Raw genomic sequence first — 19,349 nt, 5'->3', positions numbered from 1 at the left:
ACAAGTCAAGCTGAGTTTTTGTAACATAGTTTAGGCTACAGTTAAGCAATGTGTAACTGGGTAGTTTAGGGATCAAAATAACAACAATTCATACGGCAATTAGCAATTTAAAACTGCGACTGAAAACAGTTAAGTAAAATTGCAATAGAAAACATAATCCAATATTTTGTCTCCAATGAGAATGTTTGCTTTCTGAAGCTGTTAATATGAGATGGATCGTCAGTTTTTAAAAGCTATCATATAGACTTTGCTGCCAGCTGAATATAAGATACTTTCATGTTCCTATTACGTCCTGCTTATAGTGCCAATTTTAAATAATCTAAATTTTGTTTTCATCAAAGCGTCGACAGCATTTAATGTAATTACAGTCAAATAAAGTAAATAATAATAATAAAAACTTGTATAATATAAGACCACATGTATATTCACTTTTACATTATGAACCAAGACATCTTAAAGCCTAGAGAGACCTTTGTGTTAAAGGGGCATACAATGAATTTTACACATGGAGAGGAGTTTAATAATTATGTAGCCTAGTAGGCTACTACTCAACTTGTGAAAACAATTGTGTAATGGCTTACGTGGCTCAGGAGCAAGCTTTCTAAAGTCTGATATTCTAGTACATACATCTCCCTAATGTATTTTTCAGGAGATGAGGTTTGGTGTGATTGCACGGAGGAGAGAATGCAAATTGTAGGAGGTGATTACATACTGACAAAGCAGCTGAAGATAGGCAGCATGTTGGTCTACCAGTGTCCTGAGGGCTACTATCCATACCCGCATTTGACCCGCCTGTGCGAGCTGAATAGCTCCTGGAATCCAGCGCCCAAAAGATTTTTACCTCAAAGATGCAAGCGTAAGTGATGTGACGATAATGTTTCTCACTTAGCCATAGGTTGCCTGCACTACATGATTACTCAGATTGTTTTGTTTTGCAGGTGTTGAATGCCCCGACCCCAATGTGATGGAGTACGGAAACATCTCCCCTCCTCAGGAGAAGTACTTTGTGGACAATGAGACCACATATGAGTGCTACTCTGGATACAGATTGCGCGGCTCCTCCAGACGTGTGTGCTTACCCAATGGGAAGTGGAGTGGCTCCACTCCCATCTGTAGCCGTGGCTGTAAGTCATGAACATCCATCTACTTTCTTTCTCCCTCTGATTTCCTTTCAAGTTTGGGATACAACCACATTTGTGACTCTTTTATGACTTATCTTTTGTCTTGTTACAACAGCAGGAGATACTTGTGCTGATCCTGGTATTCCACCTGGCGCCACAAGAACAGGGAGCATATTTGGAATTGACGACAAAGTGACTTACAGCTGCAATGGCAACCTGTTTTTGGTGGGGTCGAGTGAGAGAGTGTGTCAGGAGAACGGCCAGTGGACTGGCAAAGAGCCAGCATGCTACTGTAAGACAGATACCTACAAATACTGTTGACATTGTGTGTTTTAATCAAAGTTTTGCCATGAAAAGGTTTGCTGGGAGTAAATATACAAAAGGGATGGCACAACATTCAAGCAATGAATTTGTCAAGTTATTTTACAGGAGTTTATGTCACCAGAACGTTCAAACACTCATAATTTACAAAAGTTAGCAACTAATGTTTTATTTACTAATCCCTCAGTTTTTATATCACAGTCTGTATGCAAGTAAAGGTCAATTTATTGTACAGCTGAGTCAGTATCTGTGGTAAACAGATCAGATGAAGTAATCTGCCTGTTTACAAGAAACAGATTACATGTTGAAAGTCACCTCATGTCCATACCTTGGTGAATCGAATGTTTCAAACTTGAGATTGGACATTGAACATGTGAAGCACAAAAATAATGTCCAATATTAACTTTGGTCTTGTTGCTTTGCCTGCCGCGTTGCGTTGTCGTTTTAATTCTCTTTTTCGCTTCCCTGGCGAGTAATCTCCCCCTGGCATTCGTCACGGTGCCACTGCGCGAATGGCAGAGGTATGTCCCTCTTTGGCTAATGTATTTTAAAGATGGAGGCGCAACATGGCGGCTGTCATTCGAACGACTCGCTCGTGTGCATTCTGAATGATTCTAAATGGCAGATTGTACGCTTACGAGAATACTTTGATTAGTTGGTGGAAGTAATTACACATGAATGAGTACATATTTGTTAAAGAACAAAGAGGTTTTTGCTAAGAATCAACTCAAAAAATTACACAATGTAGGTTTAAGTATCACTTCACTCTGTCACAATTACTTCTGTTTATGTGGCTTTTGCTTCTTGCAGACAAACACACCTATGACACTCCATTGGAGGTTTCACAGGAATTTGGCAGTGCGATCAAAGGCAGCCTAACCACTTTAGAGTCCATTGGTAAGTTCCTGTAACTAATCTGATTATAAGCATGATCTAATAGCAATGCTATATGATAATTTTTGCTATTTCAGCATATTTTGTTCAAGAGGTAGATCATTTTGTTTACAATAATAATGTTTATCATAATAATTATATTAATAATTTATCCCACGTTTGGTTAACACCATCAAGACTCACTTCTGTCTATAATGCCTTAGTTCTCAGGGTTGGGTCAGATTACATGAAATGTAATCCATTACTGACTACAAATTACATGGCAATTTTTGCAATCAGTAATGTACGGTGGCCGACAGGGGCAAACGCCCTGCAACTTAAGAAAACACATGCAAATAGACAAAACACAAGCAATTTAAGAAAACATCTTCATTAATTTGACAACACATGCGCAGCATTCAGCAAACGCTCTGCAAATGCACACAACACAACCAAATACATAAACGCACTGTAAATAAAAAACGATGCAAAAAGAAAAGCACGCAAACCCCGAAAAAAGAAGTGATGTAAAAAGAAAAACAACTTCAATCATTTGACAATACATGCGCAGCATTCAGCAAACACGCTGCAAATACACACAACACGACCAAATACATAAACGCGCTGCAAATACCACAAAACAACCAAATACATAAATGCGCTGCAAAAAGAAAAGCATACAAACCCTGAAAACAAATGCAACAAAAAAACGCTGCATCCAGATTACACAACGAAGTTCTCCAGGCCTCTAGAGGGAGCAGCTAGTGGAACAGCTTGATTTTCGACCCCACGGGGAGAGAGCGCTCTGCCTTTTTATTAGAGTCGGGTATGGCTGCAGCCTGGAGAACTCCCGTCTCATGCCTCCCGTCCATAGACTGTATATATGTATATGGCAATATATATATATATATATATATATATATATATATATATATATATATATATATATATATATATATATATACGTACTTTGGTGTTTTGGATGTTTTTGAACTAAACAGTACGGCAATCATGCTAATGAATACAATAACTTTTTCAGCAGATGTCTTACTTACAACACGATGGAGTTAGCAAAGCAGTTTTGTGTTTATGTGGGCGGGCGGGATTTATTCAGATTGATAAATCCCACGGTAATTCAGCTAGTTTACTAAACAGGGAGGGACTAGAAAGTTAGTCTGTTTTTTGTTTTTTGTATTTCAAGAGCGAATTGCTCCACAATATGAATACAGATTGATCACCTATTTTGTTGGTAACCGCTATTGTATAATCACAATATTACACTTGAGGAGGCCTATACTGATGCGCCTTTCAGACCTCGAAATTAAACCCTCTCATGTACTATGGCTTAAACAAACGTCAACGTTAAACGCTGATGCAATTTTAAATGTTTTATCACCACAAGTTTACAGACGCTGATTGAGTATCACCTGTGACCTGAGCCAAGACACACCCACCAAACGAGAGAAAACGTATCTCAAACATAGACTTAATATTTACAGTATATGATCTCAAAGCAGTTGCACACCGTTTCACAACGGTGCACATCGTTCTGAGATTGAACGTGCCCGCCGTCTCTCTCTCTCTCTCTCTCTCTCTCTCTCTCTCTCTCTCTCTCTCGAAAATCAAGCTGTTCCACTGGCTGCTCCCTCTAGAAGCCTGGAGAACTTCCGTTGTGTAATCTGGATGCTGTGTTTTTTTTGTTGCATTTGTTTTTGGGGTTTGTGTGCTTTTCTTTTTGCATCGTTTTTTATTTGCAGCACGTTTATGTATTTGGTTGTGTTGTGGTATTTGCAGCGCGTTTGCTGAATGCTGTGCATGTGTTGTCAAATGAATGAAGTTGTTTTTCTTTTTGCATCGCTTCTTTTTTCGGGGTTTGTGTGCTTTTCTTTTTGCATCGTTTTTTATTTGCAAAGATACATAGTGTTGCTTTAACGTTCAACTTACCTCCAAGTGTTTCAGATTTGAAGTAGATGTTAGCGCCGTTGACAATACTTGCACTTTTGGTTTGCACAACTTGCACACAACATACACATTATTATTTTCCACTGTCTTTAAATCGAAGTTGTGTCGATATTGCAAACATTTTTCCCAACTGAAACGGGTCTGTCTTTCGACGTCGACGGCTCCTCCATCTTGAGTTTTGATTTGAACCTTTTTCTTGTCAAGAAACTACACAGGCACTTGGATGATAGTGGCATCTAGTGGACAAACGAATGAACTGCTTGTCAAATTAAAACATAGGCTATCATAAAAAAGCTGCATTATTTGCATGATAAAATGTAATCAGGTAATCCTCAACAATGTAACTGTAATCTGATTACACATTTTTTTATTGTAATCTGGTTTGATTATAGTTACTTGATTTTTGTAATCTGATTACATAATCCAGATTACATGTAATCCGTTACTACCCAACCCTGTTAGTTCTGTAGCCTGTGTATCAATCTAACACTGTCGTATCTTCCATTATATTTAACTCTCTATAGAAACAATTATATATGAATGACATATAAATGTGTACAGCAAAATAACAGTTTTTGTTGTGGATTCTTCAGATGACACACAGGAGGGGAGAACAATCAGGATTTCAAAAAATGGTACACTTAACATCTATATCGCAATGGATATTTCTGCGAGCATCGAAGAACAACACTTCAATGATGCAAGAAATGCTGTCACAAAACTTATAGAAAAGGTAAGAAACAAACGGCTTTCCTCTTGATAAAAAAATGAGAGACAAGTGAGTTTTATATGTTAAATGTTTTACAGTGCTTTTTAATTGGAGAGGGCGATTGCCACAGAATAGCCTCACAATACAAATTTTCCCCCTAAAATACTCCAGCTACCTGCCTGCTCATTCTGATCAAATCCACAGCCAATCATATAACTTGCTTTGCTCCATTTGTCTTGATTACAGTAACAGACAAAGATTTTGTGATGAAAAATTTCATATTGAAGTAAAATGATAATTTGGGAGAAATTGTGTTGTTTAATATATAAAAAGCAGACAATTTTATAGTTTTATTTTGAAATATTTTTTTTTTTTTATTTAAAAAAAAGATTTTTTTTTTTTAAAAGAAGCAGGATGATGCATTGGAAGATGACATTTCATATGTAATCTATTGCTCTTTGGACCTCTATACATCTGAAACAGACATTTTTACTTTTACACTTTTTTGCATTTAATACTGCAATATTTTTTTACTGCATTAGCTTTTTCAGTGTGACTGACATAATATTAATTTGGACTAATGAATTTCACTAAAGTCATAAACTGTATCATGTTTATGGTGTGAGCTAACATATGAAGCCTTTTACACTGTCTGACACACTTTTAGAACCATTTTTGGCACACTGTGTGCAAAACATGTACAAACATGAGACCATTCCATTTGGTTACCAGCACAACAACCCATTAGAAGTAAATTGCATTATAAATTACACATCATAATCTTGACTGATGCTTCTTGGCGCAAGTCCCTTGGCTTGTTGTCAGTGCACACTACGGGATTCTCTTTCTGCTGATAAATGAATCAATTACAGTACTCAACAAAATAACAACCATAAGCAGTTTCATACATAAGGAGGTGTTGCATCGACAAAATATTTCATAGCAGTTTGACAAGTTTGCATGTGTTTAAGTTGTGTCAAAAGTTATAATACCATAGTTCATCCACCATGTATTTAAGTTATTTGCTTTGTGTCTTCACAGATTTCATCCTTTTCTGTGACTCCAAACTATGAAATAGTCTTTTTCTCCTCTGAAGTTTTTGAAGTTGTCAGAATTCTTGATTTTTTGGATCAAAAAATAGAACGAAATGCCATCCTGACTCAATTGAAAAATTTTAAAGTAGGCGGTAAGTCATATAAATCAGAGATATTGTTGGAAACAACATGAACACAGCTTGATCTATGTTTTATCTATGATCTATGTGTGTGTGTGTGTGTGTGTGTGTGTGTGTGTGTGTTTTGATTCAAAGAGAGAAACACTGGAACAGATCTGAACGGCGTCTTTATGACATTCTTGGAGCGAATGGCTATTATAAAGCAACGAGTTGGAGCAGAGCTTTTTAAGGAACATCGTCACGTCCTTATCTTTTTTACAGATGGTAATTTCAGCCACTTGGTATATTTAATTACGTTAGGAGTGCAACTGCCAATTCTTTCACTAAAAGCAAATTATGAATTTGAATATTCAGGCTGCAACTAGATTATTTAAAGAAATAATTCAACAATTTGGAAAACATACTTATTTGCTTTCTTTTCAAGAGTTAGATGAGAAAATTGACACAAATTGAGTGCGGTATTACAGTAATCTTCTAATCTAACTCTTAGCAAGAAAACTAATAAATGTATTTCCCATATTCCTTGAATATTCATCAATTCACCACTTAACTGTATTCCTGCAACTTTGCTTAATTTAAAATGTATGTGCAATCAAAGCAGCACTAAATTAAATTTATAGTATGTAAAGATGCATCTTGTATAAAGTATTATTAATATAAACTGAATGCAGTAAAACAGCTTTAAATATTAAATGTCATTGCAGGTGCTTATAATATGGGCGGATCACCTGCACCCACTGTTGAACAAATAAAGAACACGGTATACATGAACCAGACAGGTGTACCAGCGGCTCAATCAAGAGAAGAATATCTGGGTGAGTTTTATTTATACACATGGTATAATGTCACTGACATTTCATTGCTATGTAATACTGCGTAGCTGGCAGCTTGAACAAAATGTTTGGTCGCACTTTACAGTATTTTTTATGATACATCAATAAGACGTAATGAGTCGTACTTTGTATCAAATTAGACCAAAACTAGAAATAGTGTGGTCTTTGTTATACAGAAAACTAATACAGTTCTACCAGTACATTACTCTATAGACACCATACACCTAAATTATGCTGTAATTAGAAACTGCACGTATTGCCATATTAAACCCAAAATATACTATACTTGGACTCTGCTATACCAAATTACACTCTTACTAGAAACCAAATTTCGGGCAGTCTTTTAGTGCAATGTGTTGCTTATTAGAGGAAAACTACCGTTAAGTCGTGTCATATCTGGTCGCTACTTCACACAGTCCCTCATAGCCTGGATGCTCTCCCTGGATGCGCATGTATTAATAGCATATATATATATATATATATATATATATATATATATATATATATATATATATATATATATATATATATATATATATATATGTATATGCTATTAATACATGCTTCATCTACGCTCTACTCCGATACTGGTTAAGACATCTGAGCATTTAATGCCATGTCACTATTCGAGCGCAGTAACATAGCTATGGAAGCTGCCAGGACATTGCATCTTTATTTCCCAGTTACATTTTTATTAATGGGTAATTAGTGACACATTAGACCAGAACAGTACCATAATCTAAAGTGAGATTCATCTTTATTTCCCACTGTTAGATCTTATTAGACTTTTTTAGAAGGTAATTTGTGGCACATTACATCAGAAATGGCTAATTGATGTATAAATACACATGTGGTATTTTAACAAATGTATTGATTGATTGATTGATTGATTGATTGATTGATTGATTGATTGATTGATTAAATAAAGTGCAACCGAGTGTTTTATGGCAACAAAAGAGAGCCTAATTTTTAATGCTATGTTTCATTCTATTACAATACAGACATTTATATTTTTGCCATTGGAGCAGAGGTCTTTGATAGTGACTTGCAGCCCCTCGCAACAGGGATCGGTGATAGGCATTACTACAAAATGAAGGACATTACGAATTTACAAGAGACCTTTGATGATATAATTGGTAAGTCATCTTTTGAAATTGAAGGAAGAATGCTTAATGAATCTGGTTATACATTAGTGTTATTTCTATTTGTACATCAACTATGTATCTCCACCCTCTAATTCGATATGATGAAAACTGGAGACCAGAACATGGTTCTCTTGTTTCCTATGGTGAAAAGAGCAGGCAGAACCATCACTCTTGGTCTGTGCCTCTAGCTCAACACCACTATTAGCAGGGATGGACAGATTTGATTTAGATTTGTCCCAATATATATATATATATGTCTTTGGTGCAGACTGAAAAACTATTACCATTACATTTTGTTTAGACATTCATGTTCCCCTAATGACTTTGGTGATCCGCTGAATAACAATTACCATTACCTTTTGCCACCAGCATTTGACATTTGTATAAGTTAATATGTTGATTATTGTTTTATAATGTAATGTGTTTAAGATACTAAACCCCAAATAACTTCTAATGTATGTGTTTGTAAGTCACCATGTAATGCTTCATTTTAACTTAGAGTTTAATTTAAACTGAGATATATAAATCACAAATATATTTTATATTGCATTTAATGTACATGTACAACAATGATTGGGTTGGGTTTGTTGGGTTTTTATGCAGATGAAGAAGAAGTTACGGGTCTATGTGGTCTTCACAAGGAATATGAAACAACACGTAAAGAAAGCACGAGGCAAAGGTATCCATGGTGGGCATCCATTACTGTCAAGGTGAATGTTTCGGTATTTCATTTAACTTTATAATTCATCTGTGAAATACGTTTACAAGGCTGACAATGTCAATCTCACCATCCCTCCAAAATCAGTGGAATATACTTTTCCACTGAGGAATATTTGGATTAGTGACAACAGAGCGGAGTCAGACCATCAGTTGTAGGATTTCATGAAAACCAGTTTGTTTTCTATGTTGTTATTTTTCTTTTTCTTTTTTACAGTGTTGTGTTATAAACTATATTATACATTTATTTTCCTAATTTAAGAATGAAGGATTGCCAAGGGACTGCTTTGGCTCTCTGGTGACCCCGAAGTTTGTCTTGACTGCCGCTCACTGCTTCACATTTGGAGATTTACCTGAGCACGTCAAAGTTGTTATTGATGATGGACAGGGCAAAGGTAATATTAAATGTTTATTTAATGTCTGAATATTTCTAATTTTGAGGTCAAAACCTTATTATGACTAAACGTATCTGTGATCCACTCCTAATGACAGCAACAATATTATAAACTTCATTGTGTCTCTTTTACAGAGAAAAAAGTTAAACGTTTCATTTTACACCCGGAGTACAATATCACTGCTAAACGGAATAAGGGTGTGAAGGAGTTCTATGACTATGATGTGGCTCTCATCCAACTGGAGGAAGCTGTTAACATCTCCAGTGTTGCTAGGTGAGAATTTGTGTCCTACAAACACCGTCATTCATACTTGGATTTGATGTTACATTTTCAGTCATGCCAGGGGTTTATTAATAAAACAGAGACACACACACACACACACACACACACACACACAGACACAAACATGTAACCAGCTAAAACCAGGTAAACTCTCCCCTTGAGAAAATGGTACAAATATTCTGTTAAATGTTTTTTAATTGAAACATCATCCTCTCTATGTTATGTTGTTTTTGGTGTCTCGTTCAGACCTATTTGCATACCTTGCACCCAAGAGACCAGTGATGCTTTACAACTGGTTGGTGAATCCACCTGCAAGGAACAAGGTAAGGTAACTCTACAGCTGTAACACAGCTTGGTTCTCATAAATACCTAAAAATGATCAGTCACTAAGCCTTGTACCCACAGAAATAAAATGGATTTTATTTCTAATAATTCACATTTCATATTCATGTAAAATATTTAGGCCTCTAGAGCCTGATGTAGAATGTACTGAATGTTTGTGTTCTCTAAATACAGAGGACATTCTGTTGAAGGATCATCTTGAAAGACTCTCGTTCCTGACTAAGAAAGGGACCACGGTAGCTGAAAAAGATGTCCATGCTAAGATTGGCGACAACGTGAGTTTTAAATTACAGTAATGGACTGTTTTTATAAATGGGCTGTGCCTATGTGTGTGTGTGTGTGTGTGTGTGTGTGTGTGTGTGTGTGTGTGTGTGTGTGTGTGTGTGTGTGTGTGTGTGTGTGCGTGCATGCATGCATGCGTGGGTGCGTGCATGCGTGTGTGTGTGTGTGTGTGAGAGAGAGTGATAGTTGGACATGTATGCATGCATGTTTTTTAAAATATATTTTCTCATGACTCATGTGTGCTTTCTTCATTATTCACTGAAAACCTAAAAGTTACTTTAGTCTATGGTTCCTCTTTCCAATTCAACATTGCAGAGAGATGCATGCATCAAACATGCACTAGGGGCCCAAGGCATATCAACGAAAGATCCAAAGGAGGTCGTGACTGATAACTTTCTGTGCACTGGTGGTCAGGATCCTACTAGAGATCATATATCATGTAAAGGTATGTTCCCTCTATTACATTTATAAAAGTTATTTTGTTACTTTATGAGGAGCTGCTATCCCATAAACATCTCTGAGTTGAGCTAAGCAAAGGTAATTTCACCAACACATTTAACTACAAATTGCACAGAAACACATTAGAGAGGCATCCATGTCTTTGTTAGATTTAGGGCAAATAAGGAAAATTGTAAAACACCCCAGAATAGCCCTTCGTAAATGTGCAAATACACATAAATGTCATTAGCCTTTTGAGTCTTAATCATCAATGAAAGTTCTTGTTTGTTTTCCAATCTTAATGCGTAACGGAAAGTGGGTCTGTTATTCTTTCAAGGAATATTTTAGTCTACATGCATTTTATATACTAAAACAGTGGCACAGAGCAGTAACTGATGCCCATTATTTTGGAGGTAACTGTGTGTGTGTGTGTGTGTGTGTGTGTGTGTGTGTGTGTGTGTGTGTGTGTGTGTGTGTGTGTCTGTGTGGGTGTGTGTGTGTGTCTGTGTGTTTGGACAGGTGACTCTGGAGGTGCTGTGTTCAAGAACTATGAGCATCGCACAATACAGGTAAACAGCCTTTCTTTTCCATGTATCCAATATTATATCACAAATGAGTGACACCTGATGACAAAGGGAAAATAAAACTCCATTGAAATAAATGAGGTCATGTAATTTGACCATGTAAGTTCTTGTTGACTTTGTAAAGTAACCAAAGATTTCTTTCACAGGTTGCATTGGTCAGCTGGGGAACCAAGGATTTGTGTGGGTCGGGTGGAGGTCTCGTCGAGTCAGATCAGACCTCCAGAGATTTCCATATTAATCTTTTCAGAGTTGTCCCTTTTCTCAAATCGATTCTTGGACATGACACACCTGACTACGCACCACTTACGTTTTTGAAAAGCTAAAATGTATTTGCATACTGTAATTTGGCATTGTGTAAACACTGGCTTATGTAATTTTGCTACTGAGTTAAAGTTTTCTCAGACGTCATATACATTCACAATAAAAAAAGATTACATTTTTAGATAACATTTTCTCATCAAAAGCATACATAAACACACATGTTCACAAAAAAGCATGTCACATTCCCAAAATATAATGTACAGTCATGCAAATAGTAATGTACTTTATCATTATTCAGTATTGTCAGTGGTCAATCAGGATGTAAAGAAGTTAAATAATCAGTATAAACCTGCGTTTTGATGGTTTTGAAAATAATCCAAATGGTTAATACCCTGGATCAGTGTTAGCAACATGATGATATACAGTGAGACAATTTAGTAATACTAGTAGTATTAGTCATATATTTCGGTCCTTATTAACAATTTTCCAAAAAGATATATAAAAAATTACAATAAAGCATTAAATTAAGAGGGAAACAAATAATATTAGCCGAAAAGGTGTAGGCTTAAGATTGGTGTATACCAACCATTTTTATATATCATATTCTAATAGACAACTCTTTCACTACTATTTAAATTTGTCTACCATTGTGCCATAATGAACATACAATGCTAGTTATCATTTAATATTGCTGACTGTTAAAGCATTGTGCCCAATGTCATAAAACAATTGTTTACTATATGACAATATTGAGTATATATGATTTCTTTATCTTTATATGTCAGGTAGTAAATTCACTAGTTCAGCCAAAACATTCGACATTCCTGAAGTTATTCAACGGCTGGCTTTGCTTATATACAAGTGAAGCTATTTTAATAGAACTCATTGACATTATAATGCAGACATATATTTTGTAAGTTCTAAATTGCTAATTACCTCTATGCAAGAATGGAATGAGTACCCTTTATTTAGATAAAGTGAAACATAATATAATTTGAAGTTGAAAAATGTTATCATAATTTACATGGCACACAGTTTATGCATTCACAATCACAGGTGATTCAAATTTTTTTTCTCTCAGGCCTTTTCCAAAACTATATAAAAAGGAATGACTTAAAGGACTACTACAGCACTTAAAAGGTTTCATCAAAACTCTTTTATGGATCAGCTCTGCTGATAGAGCCGTCCAGCTCCCCCGCAGGTCAGTGACTCAGGGCTCATTTCCAGCTCTCTGTGCAGACCTACGCAATGCGGACAGTCCACCTGGCGGGTTGCCAGCTCGGATCATTCAATATTGAATTTAGTAGATGTTACGTTTTTTTTTTGTTGAGTAATTAAGGTTGTTTTTTTGGTCTGGTTTTGAGATGGAAATTAACTGAGTTTGTCTTTCATTACTGTGTCTTTACAGCCCACAAAACAAACAGAGCCATTGCATTACAAATGATTTGTTGTGGTCAGAGCAAGATTATGGCTTCAAATCAAATGTCATTTTACTGTGTAACTATGATCTGTTGACCATTATGCTGTCAGGCATCGCCTCAGGGAAAATGTACATTTAGCAATTCTCTTTACTGCTGCATATTGACTAAATGTCCAAACAACCAAAAAACTGGTGAATTTTCAACATCAATGTTTGGTTTCTTTGACATGGTGAAACGCCTACCTCGTTAGGTTGTGTGTGTGTGTGTGTGTGTGTGTGTGTGTGTGTGTGTGTGTGTGTGTGTGTGTGTGTGTGTGTGGGGTGCTTCGTTAGGTCAGTGATGTACTAACCTCCCATGGGAACATTCATCTGGTTTCCCTTTAACTAATTGGGAGAGAGGGAGCAGGTCAGTGGGATAAAAGGAAGAGGCAGAGACGGAGGAAGACAGACTGTGTAAGAGGAGGAACGAATGGGAGAGGCTTAATTGAATAAAAGCCTCTGTTAGTCTTAGATGCTGTAAATAAGGAGGACATTTAAATGGAGGTCCATTCCTTATTGAATCCCTCTGGGGGACTCAGTTACCTCTCTGTCTTCTCTTTTATTTTTCAGAGCATCACTCTCTAATGCCAACTTCCACTACCCCACCTTCAATTTAAACAAACCCTTTGACTGAAATAAATCTGTTACACCTAAACTGATTACCAGTGTTTGGATAGAGCAGCATATCCAGGGCAGCCTCACTTCTTCCAACCCCCACTCCCTATTCTCCCACCCCTCCCAACTCTAGCACACACAGCATATTCATGATGAAGCATTCTGCTGTTTAAACTGGCTGATCTGTCTCTCTGCAAGCCCTAAATCAACCTTATGGGCCATTTTAGAAATTACTACCACTAAGAACTGCATACATACACTTTTCCCCCCATTTGTGCTCAGAAAAGCGGGTCATGCTCACATGCATCCGTGGCTTCTGCTGATCCTGATGCTTGAATATGAAATGATATAGCAGCCAATATTTTGATGGAAATCTCCCTTGTTACTAACCTGTACTGTCAACAATGTATCCGAGCTGAGTTTCTAAAATAAAATTAAATTTTTTAACAAAGTCTATTTTCTTCTGTGTGAATTCTTATTTAACAATCCTAACAATAAATAAATATTACAATTTTGGGAATATGCTTATCGGCTTTCTTACCGAGAGTTGGTGCGAAGATTTATACTACTGTTTGTACAAAAATTAAGCTTTTACCAGCAGCTGGCTAACTTAGCTTAGCATAAGACTTAAAACAGCAAGCCTGGCGTCCATTTGACACATTTGTCGTTCGCATATGCAATTTAACAACTTCATTTTAGACCTATAGGACATCCAGAGGTCCTGAAAACCTTTTTTTTATCCATCAGCCTATTCATAATAATGGAGTCCTACATGAACACAGCATTTCTTTGTCAAAGACACATCGACAGATTGGATTTGTGTTTTCGTCTGCGCTCTTTTCACTGGTTTGAAGTGGGCAGGGCTCGGTTGGAAAAAGGTGAGGCCGTGTTTTTCCATGCACCAATTACAATTTAGCAACATCTGAATCAAAAAGTGATGGCAGTCTGAACTTTAATTGTAATTGTTTCAAATATTTTATGTTGCAGAGAAATAGGCTATTTAAGATTTGAGACCAAGAGGCTTTAATAATAAAGGAAAGAAAAATGATTGTCCCTCCTCTTGGACATGTCAGCTGTGTTGCTATCTCTCCTTCTTTGTACGGAAATGGAAATAAATAAGGGAAGAACACCGCAATATACCTTGAAGACGGAACCTGATAGAAATATTTTAAAATAACCCTGATCGAGTTAGAGCAGATCATTTTCATGTAACACTTTTGTAATGATAATACCCAGAGCTTAAGTAATAAAGGAAGGAGCGAAATCTGCCTCTTGTCAGTTTTTACGATGAGAAGCACTTGCATGATTAGATGTCTTGGGATCGATGCAGCCTCTTCTCCCAATCATTAAGACTGCTCTTAACAGATTACAGCCCCCTCCCAAACACACATAGTTTTTTTCTCTTCCTGCTCCTCCTTCTGTCTCACATACTCTTTCTTTCAGCAGATAGAACAGAAGACTTCCTCTTTAGCACTTCTTTAGCTTATTTTATCCTTTTTAGGGCATTTTCTTACACCCTAAGCAACAGATCACTTCCTAAGGTTCAGGTAGATTTTCTTCACCTGAGCTCCACTGATGACCAGATGAGCAGACATCGGAATGAAAAAGACTGAACCAAAATACAAGTGGTGCTGGTGAATAGCTGACAAAGATGGACCTGCTAACAATCTTCTGTCACCTCCTGCTTTTATGTTTTGATCCATCTGCAGCTGCAAGCCTCATTACAGGTAAGCTGCACAAAGAAAACGCAACACAGCTCAAACATGAACTCTTATTACTAACTTATTATTACTACATATTACTCTTATACACTTATTTGTGGATCTATCTTTGGTTTCCTCGTGGCCTGCCTTCCTGACTTTATGCTGGGTCTTTGGCTCTTGAAGCGGACATATTCGAAGCCAGAGGTAGGCAACACACTTCTCTTCAAATTTAAAATGTTACAGTAGCTATAAAAGGCTTCCACATCTAATTTATGTAATTTGTAGGTTCACAGTCAGGTCTTTTCATGTGTGTGCTCAAACTTAGACTACTTAGCCGATGATTGTGATATTTGAGTAAACATGAAGAAAATTCAGTGCACATGTAATCAGGTATGTGTGTGTGTGGGGGGGTGCAGGTCAACGTGTGTGCAAGGCAGGAAAAGGGAGGCCATGTTACAAGCTGGCCTATTTCTCCGAGTTCTGGCGAAGGCTCACCTTTGTACAGGCAGAGCTCGCATGCAGACGGGACGGAGGGCAGCTGCTGAGCGTGGAGTCGGCTTCTGAGCAGAAGATCATAGAGCAGCTCATCACAGAGCTCCGCCCAACTGATGGAGACTTCTGGATCGGTCTCCGCCGTAACCATGGAGATGAGAAGAGCAGCTTGGACTGCCACTCTCAGTACTACTGGCTGGACGGCAGCAAGTCCACATTTAGGTTGGTGGGAGGTATCTGGAGGGTCAAGGGGTCAAAAGCGAGGGCAGTATGAGGATTAGTTTTAGATTTTAGAAGTGAAATATCAAATGTTCTAAATTTTCACTGCTGATTGTGTGTTGTAGAACGGTGTTTCCCCTTCGAAAATACAAATGTTTTAATAGCCGACTAGAGCTGATATGGTACCTGAAGTTCTGTACCAAAATAAAATACTTTAAGGAAATATGGTAGGCTATGAAAATAGAAAAAAATAGAAAAAAAAAATGTCATTAGTAGTAGTAAAACGATGATGAAAATGAAATGAGGCCCATACCTATATTGATTTTCAGAGTTTGAAAAATCTGATTATACATCCGCTGACTGTTTTTTTTCAACAAACATTTATGATAAAGATCCCTTCATTTTTTAACATATTTTTGCATTTCTGTAGGTCTACTGCAATTTCTTACCACTTGTATATTATAGGACTTATATGTACAACAGATATATCTGCAATAGGCTAATATAGGCTGATGTGCCAGACTGGCCGATTTATCGGACTACCTCTAATGTTGTAGCATCTGTAACTTTTCCTAAATAAAACATTCTAAAACTAGCAATTTTTTTAAATTATAATTGAACTATACATTTAAAGAATAACTAAATACAATTATCTGACGAGACATGCAATGCCAGCTTTCAGTACTCAACAACTTTCGATACTTGGTGCAACAGACACTTTTCAAGCAGTACCAAAAAAGCATTGGTGTTTGAAACCCAGTAATGGTCTCATCAGCTTCTTCTTTTTTTAAACCTTTATTCAATGACTTTTTTATACTGTATATGGGAATGTAAGTTTTGTAAATACATCTGTTAGGGCAGCTTTGAGAAAATGTGATTTTGTTTTGTGTGTGTTTGTTGTAGGAACTGGCATTGGGATGAGCCATCATGCGGCTACGAGGCGTGTGCGGTAATGTATCACCAACCGTCCGCTTCGGCCGGTCCGGAGGAGGAAGAGAAATATATGTTCCAGTGGAATGACGATAATTGTGATACCAAGAACAACTTCATCTGCAAATACACTGCAGGTACCGCTGACACAGTATTTCAACATTCTTTTACTTTGAAAATACTTGAACATTTCTGACTGTGATTCATTTTCTCCACAGATAAGCCACTGGACCCTTCTCCTTCTCCCAACTCCACTCAAACAAGTAAATGTGCTCTGTATGATTGTTAAAAAAAAAGTCACAACATATGATTTAGCAGACATGTTGGATAGCCTACTTTGAAAGTAAGTGTGGTCAACAGTGGTGTATATATGCTTCTCATTACAGATGTATTCCCTTCATCTGTGCTGCCGTGGAATCCAAGTGACCATAACCAGGGCAGCAGCACAGGTTGACTGACCCAAGATTCATATTAATACACCTTTTTCTGCAAAGAATAAGAGTATACACTCATTACTCTGATGCGTTTTAATCAACCGCCAACATTACAGTCACTGAATCTGTATCTGTTGTCTCTTTTAGCTCTGAATTTGGTTTACGTCATCATTCCCACGATTCCCCTGATACTGCTGTTACTGACAGTGATTGGAGTCTGCTGCTTCAAACTGCTTTTCAGACGGTGAGGATCCTAAACAAATGCAAATACTCAATACTTTGATCGACTGTAATTCAAACTTGAATATGGTCATAACTGAGGAGATTGTTCCAAATCTTCTCCAAGGCAAAGGGTAAGGGTAAGAGGTGAAAAATATGTTTTACAAATATCCTGAATAAAATCATTTTTCTAAACCCCAGTTCACCATTTGATAGGACTATCTTAGCTACAGCCACCAAGAACCAACATTATGTTTATTTTTATAACATTATTATTATAATATTTCCAAAATACAGTTGTCAAAATTAATACGCTAACATTTTGTGATAATGTTGATTCCATATAAAACCCACATTATAACAGCGTGTCATAAAAATGGTAAACTTAAAGGATCAGTTTGGTGGTATTCTATATTTACAGTATTCTATAGTGTATGGGTCATTAATGTGTTTTCATTAGTTTTTGGACAACAATTAAGGTCTATGTCACCAAGGACTAAACATTATCAGGCTTTTACTACTTTTGCAAAAGGCCTACTTTCTAGAAGGATCAGTTCACTGACTCAAAAACTATTGTCAAGTTAAAGGAAACTGTTGTATCTAGTAGCCTACATCCTCCACACTTTGTACACCATATAGTCTGGATCAGGTTTCATGTTATGTTCATGTTTGAGGTGACTTGTTAGTTATGCTTCTCTTCTGTGTGTGAGACAGAAGGAGGAAACCGCAGAAATCAGAAGTATGCCAGACAGACCGGAGCCTCTGCCCCAGCCCGACTCCAACTGACGTCTACAACGTCATTCGCTCCCAGAAGGAGGATGACCTGGTTTCAGCTCGCCCACACACCAAAAACACCTCCTTTTTATGCTCCTCCCCTGACACCCCAACAGGTGACTACGACAACCTTGGGGGTAGGGACACAGAGAGCGGCTTTGTGACGCTTGCCAGCACAGAGAGCTGCTTCCTCAACTTTGAGCTCAATGACCACAGCCTTGGGCGTCGTGCCACCCGTGACTTCTATGACACCAGCTTGGGCCGTCCAGGAAAAAGGGACTTGAATGACAGAAGTCTGGGCTCCACTGGGCACAGAGAGTTTTATGACAGGAGTCTAGGTCGTCGTACGACAAAGAGTGAGCATTACGGCAGCAGTGTGTATGCTGATCGTGGATTGTATGATGGCAGTACCAGAGGAGGGAGTGACCTCTATGATGCCAAACTGAGGCCTGGAAGTCACACGGTAAAGGCTGACCTCTATCAGACATACATCACCAACGGCAAGGAAGACACTTACCAAACCAGCCTTGGAACCTATGGAAACCGAAAATCCTACCAAGCAAATCTGGATTGCTACAGAAATGGCCTGAATCTTGATGTCGGAAAGAGATACTTCAATGAACAAGAATGGATCAACAGAGAAAACTACTGATCCTCTGAAAAGCTCCTTCATTGTTTGTACAGCAGTGTATGTGTGATTGTAAAAACAGTGCACGTACAGTACCCGGTTGTAATTGTTAGTAGGGTATGTTTCTAAAGCCCTTCATGGGATATAAATCAGGTAAGGACTGGCTGAAATCATATTTTGTCGCTGACCCCACAATTCAACCTGTAGCCCGTTGATAGACTAGACCAGTGTGCCAATTAGTTGTGGTAATCAAACACAGATTTGTTTAGGAATATTAATTTAGAATTAAAGGATCATCTTACCCAAATTACAGAAAACCATTTTCTCACTTATCTGTAATCAGGTCTAGCCATGCAGGTAGTTTGGGTTTGATTTGTTTAAATTTTGTGACATCTGTCCCTGAGATTTCTGACTCCACCCCAATTTAATGGAGTAGA

The 19,349-nt window shown here is 37.4% G+C and overlaps 2 protein-coding genes across 2 annotated transcripts in view; both read left to right on the top strand.

Annotated features, from left to right (window-relative positions):
- Positions 1–11,787, top strand: part of LOC116064868 (complement factor B-like) — a 12,092-nt gene extending 305 nt beyond the window's left edge. Inside the window, exons 2-18 of the mRNA XM_031320210.2 lie at positions 650–856; positions 939–1,124; positions 1,237–1,413; positions 2,253–2,339; positions 4,871–5,010; positions 6,028–6,172; positions 6,296–6,424; positions 6,865–6,975; positions 7,995–8,129; positions 8,742–8,848; positions 9,118–9,250; positions 9,385–9,523; positions 9,779–9,855; positions 10,049–10,149; positions 10,472–10,601; positions 11,114–11,163; positions 11,325–11,787. Of these exons, the coding sequence (XP_031176070.1) occupies positions 650–856; positions 939–1,124; positions 1,237–1,413; positions 2,253–2,339; positions 4,871–5,010; positions 6,028–6,172; positions 6,296–6,424; positions 6,865–6,975; positions 7,995–8,129; positions 8,742–8,848; positions 9,118–9,250; positions 9,385–9,523; positions 9,779–9,855; positions 10,049–10,149; positions 10,472–10,601; positions 11,114–11,163; positions 11,325–11,501 (2,231 nt within the window). The 3' untranslated portion in view covers positions 11,502–11,787. The remainder of the gene's footprint in view (positions 1–649; positions 857–938; positions 1,125–1,236; positions 1,414–2,252; positions 2,340–4,870; positions 5,011–6,027; positions 6,173–6,295; positions 6,425–6,864; positions 6,976–7,994; positions 8,130–8,741; positions 8,849–9,117; positions 9,251–9,384; positions 9,524–9,778; positions 9,856–10,048; positions 10,150–10,471; positions 10,602–11,113; positions 11,164–11,324) is intronic.
- Positions 1–19,349, top strand: part of layna (layilin a) — a 26,705-nt gene that overhangs the window by 5,749 nt on the left and 1,607 nt on the right. Inside the window, exons 2-9 of the mRNA XM_031320218.2 lie at positions 12,342–15,240; positions 15,400–15,420; positions 15,633–15,930; positions 16,831–16,994; positions 17,076–17,120; positions 17,244–17,306; positions 17,439–17,535; positions 18,225–19,349. The exon at positions 18,225–19,349 is cut by the window's right edge and continues 1,607 nt beyond it. Of these exons, the coding sequence (XP_031176078.1) occupies positions 15,165–15,240; positions 15,400–15,420; positions 15,633–15,930; positions 16,831–16,994; positions 17,076–17,120; positions 17,244–17,306; positions 17,439–17,535; positions 18,225–18,936 (1,476 nt within the window). The 5' untranslated portion in view covers positions 12,342–15,164 and the 3' untranslated portion in view covers positions 18,937–19,349. The remainder of the gene's footprint in view (positions 1–12,341; positions 15,241–15,399; positions 15,421–15,632; positions 15,931–16,830; positions 16,995–17,075; positions 17,121–17,243; positions 17,307–17,438; positions 17,536–18,224) is intronic.

This window comes from Sander lucioperca, chromosome 13 (assembly GCF_008315115.2).
Source record: "Sander lucioperca isolate FBNREF2018 chromosome 13, SLUC_FBN_1.2, whole genome shotgun sequence".
Classification (NCBI taxonomy): domain Eukaryota; kingdom Metazoa; phylum Chordata; class Actinopteri; order Perciformes; family Percidae; genus Sander; species Sander lucioperca.
This window is presented reverse-complemented; position numbering and strand designations above follow the sequence as displayed.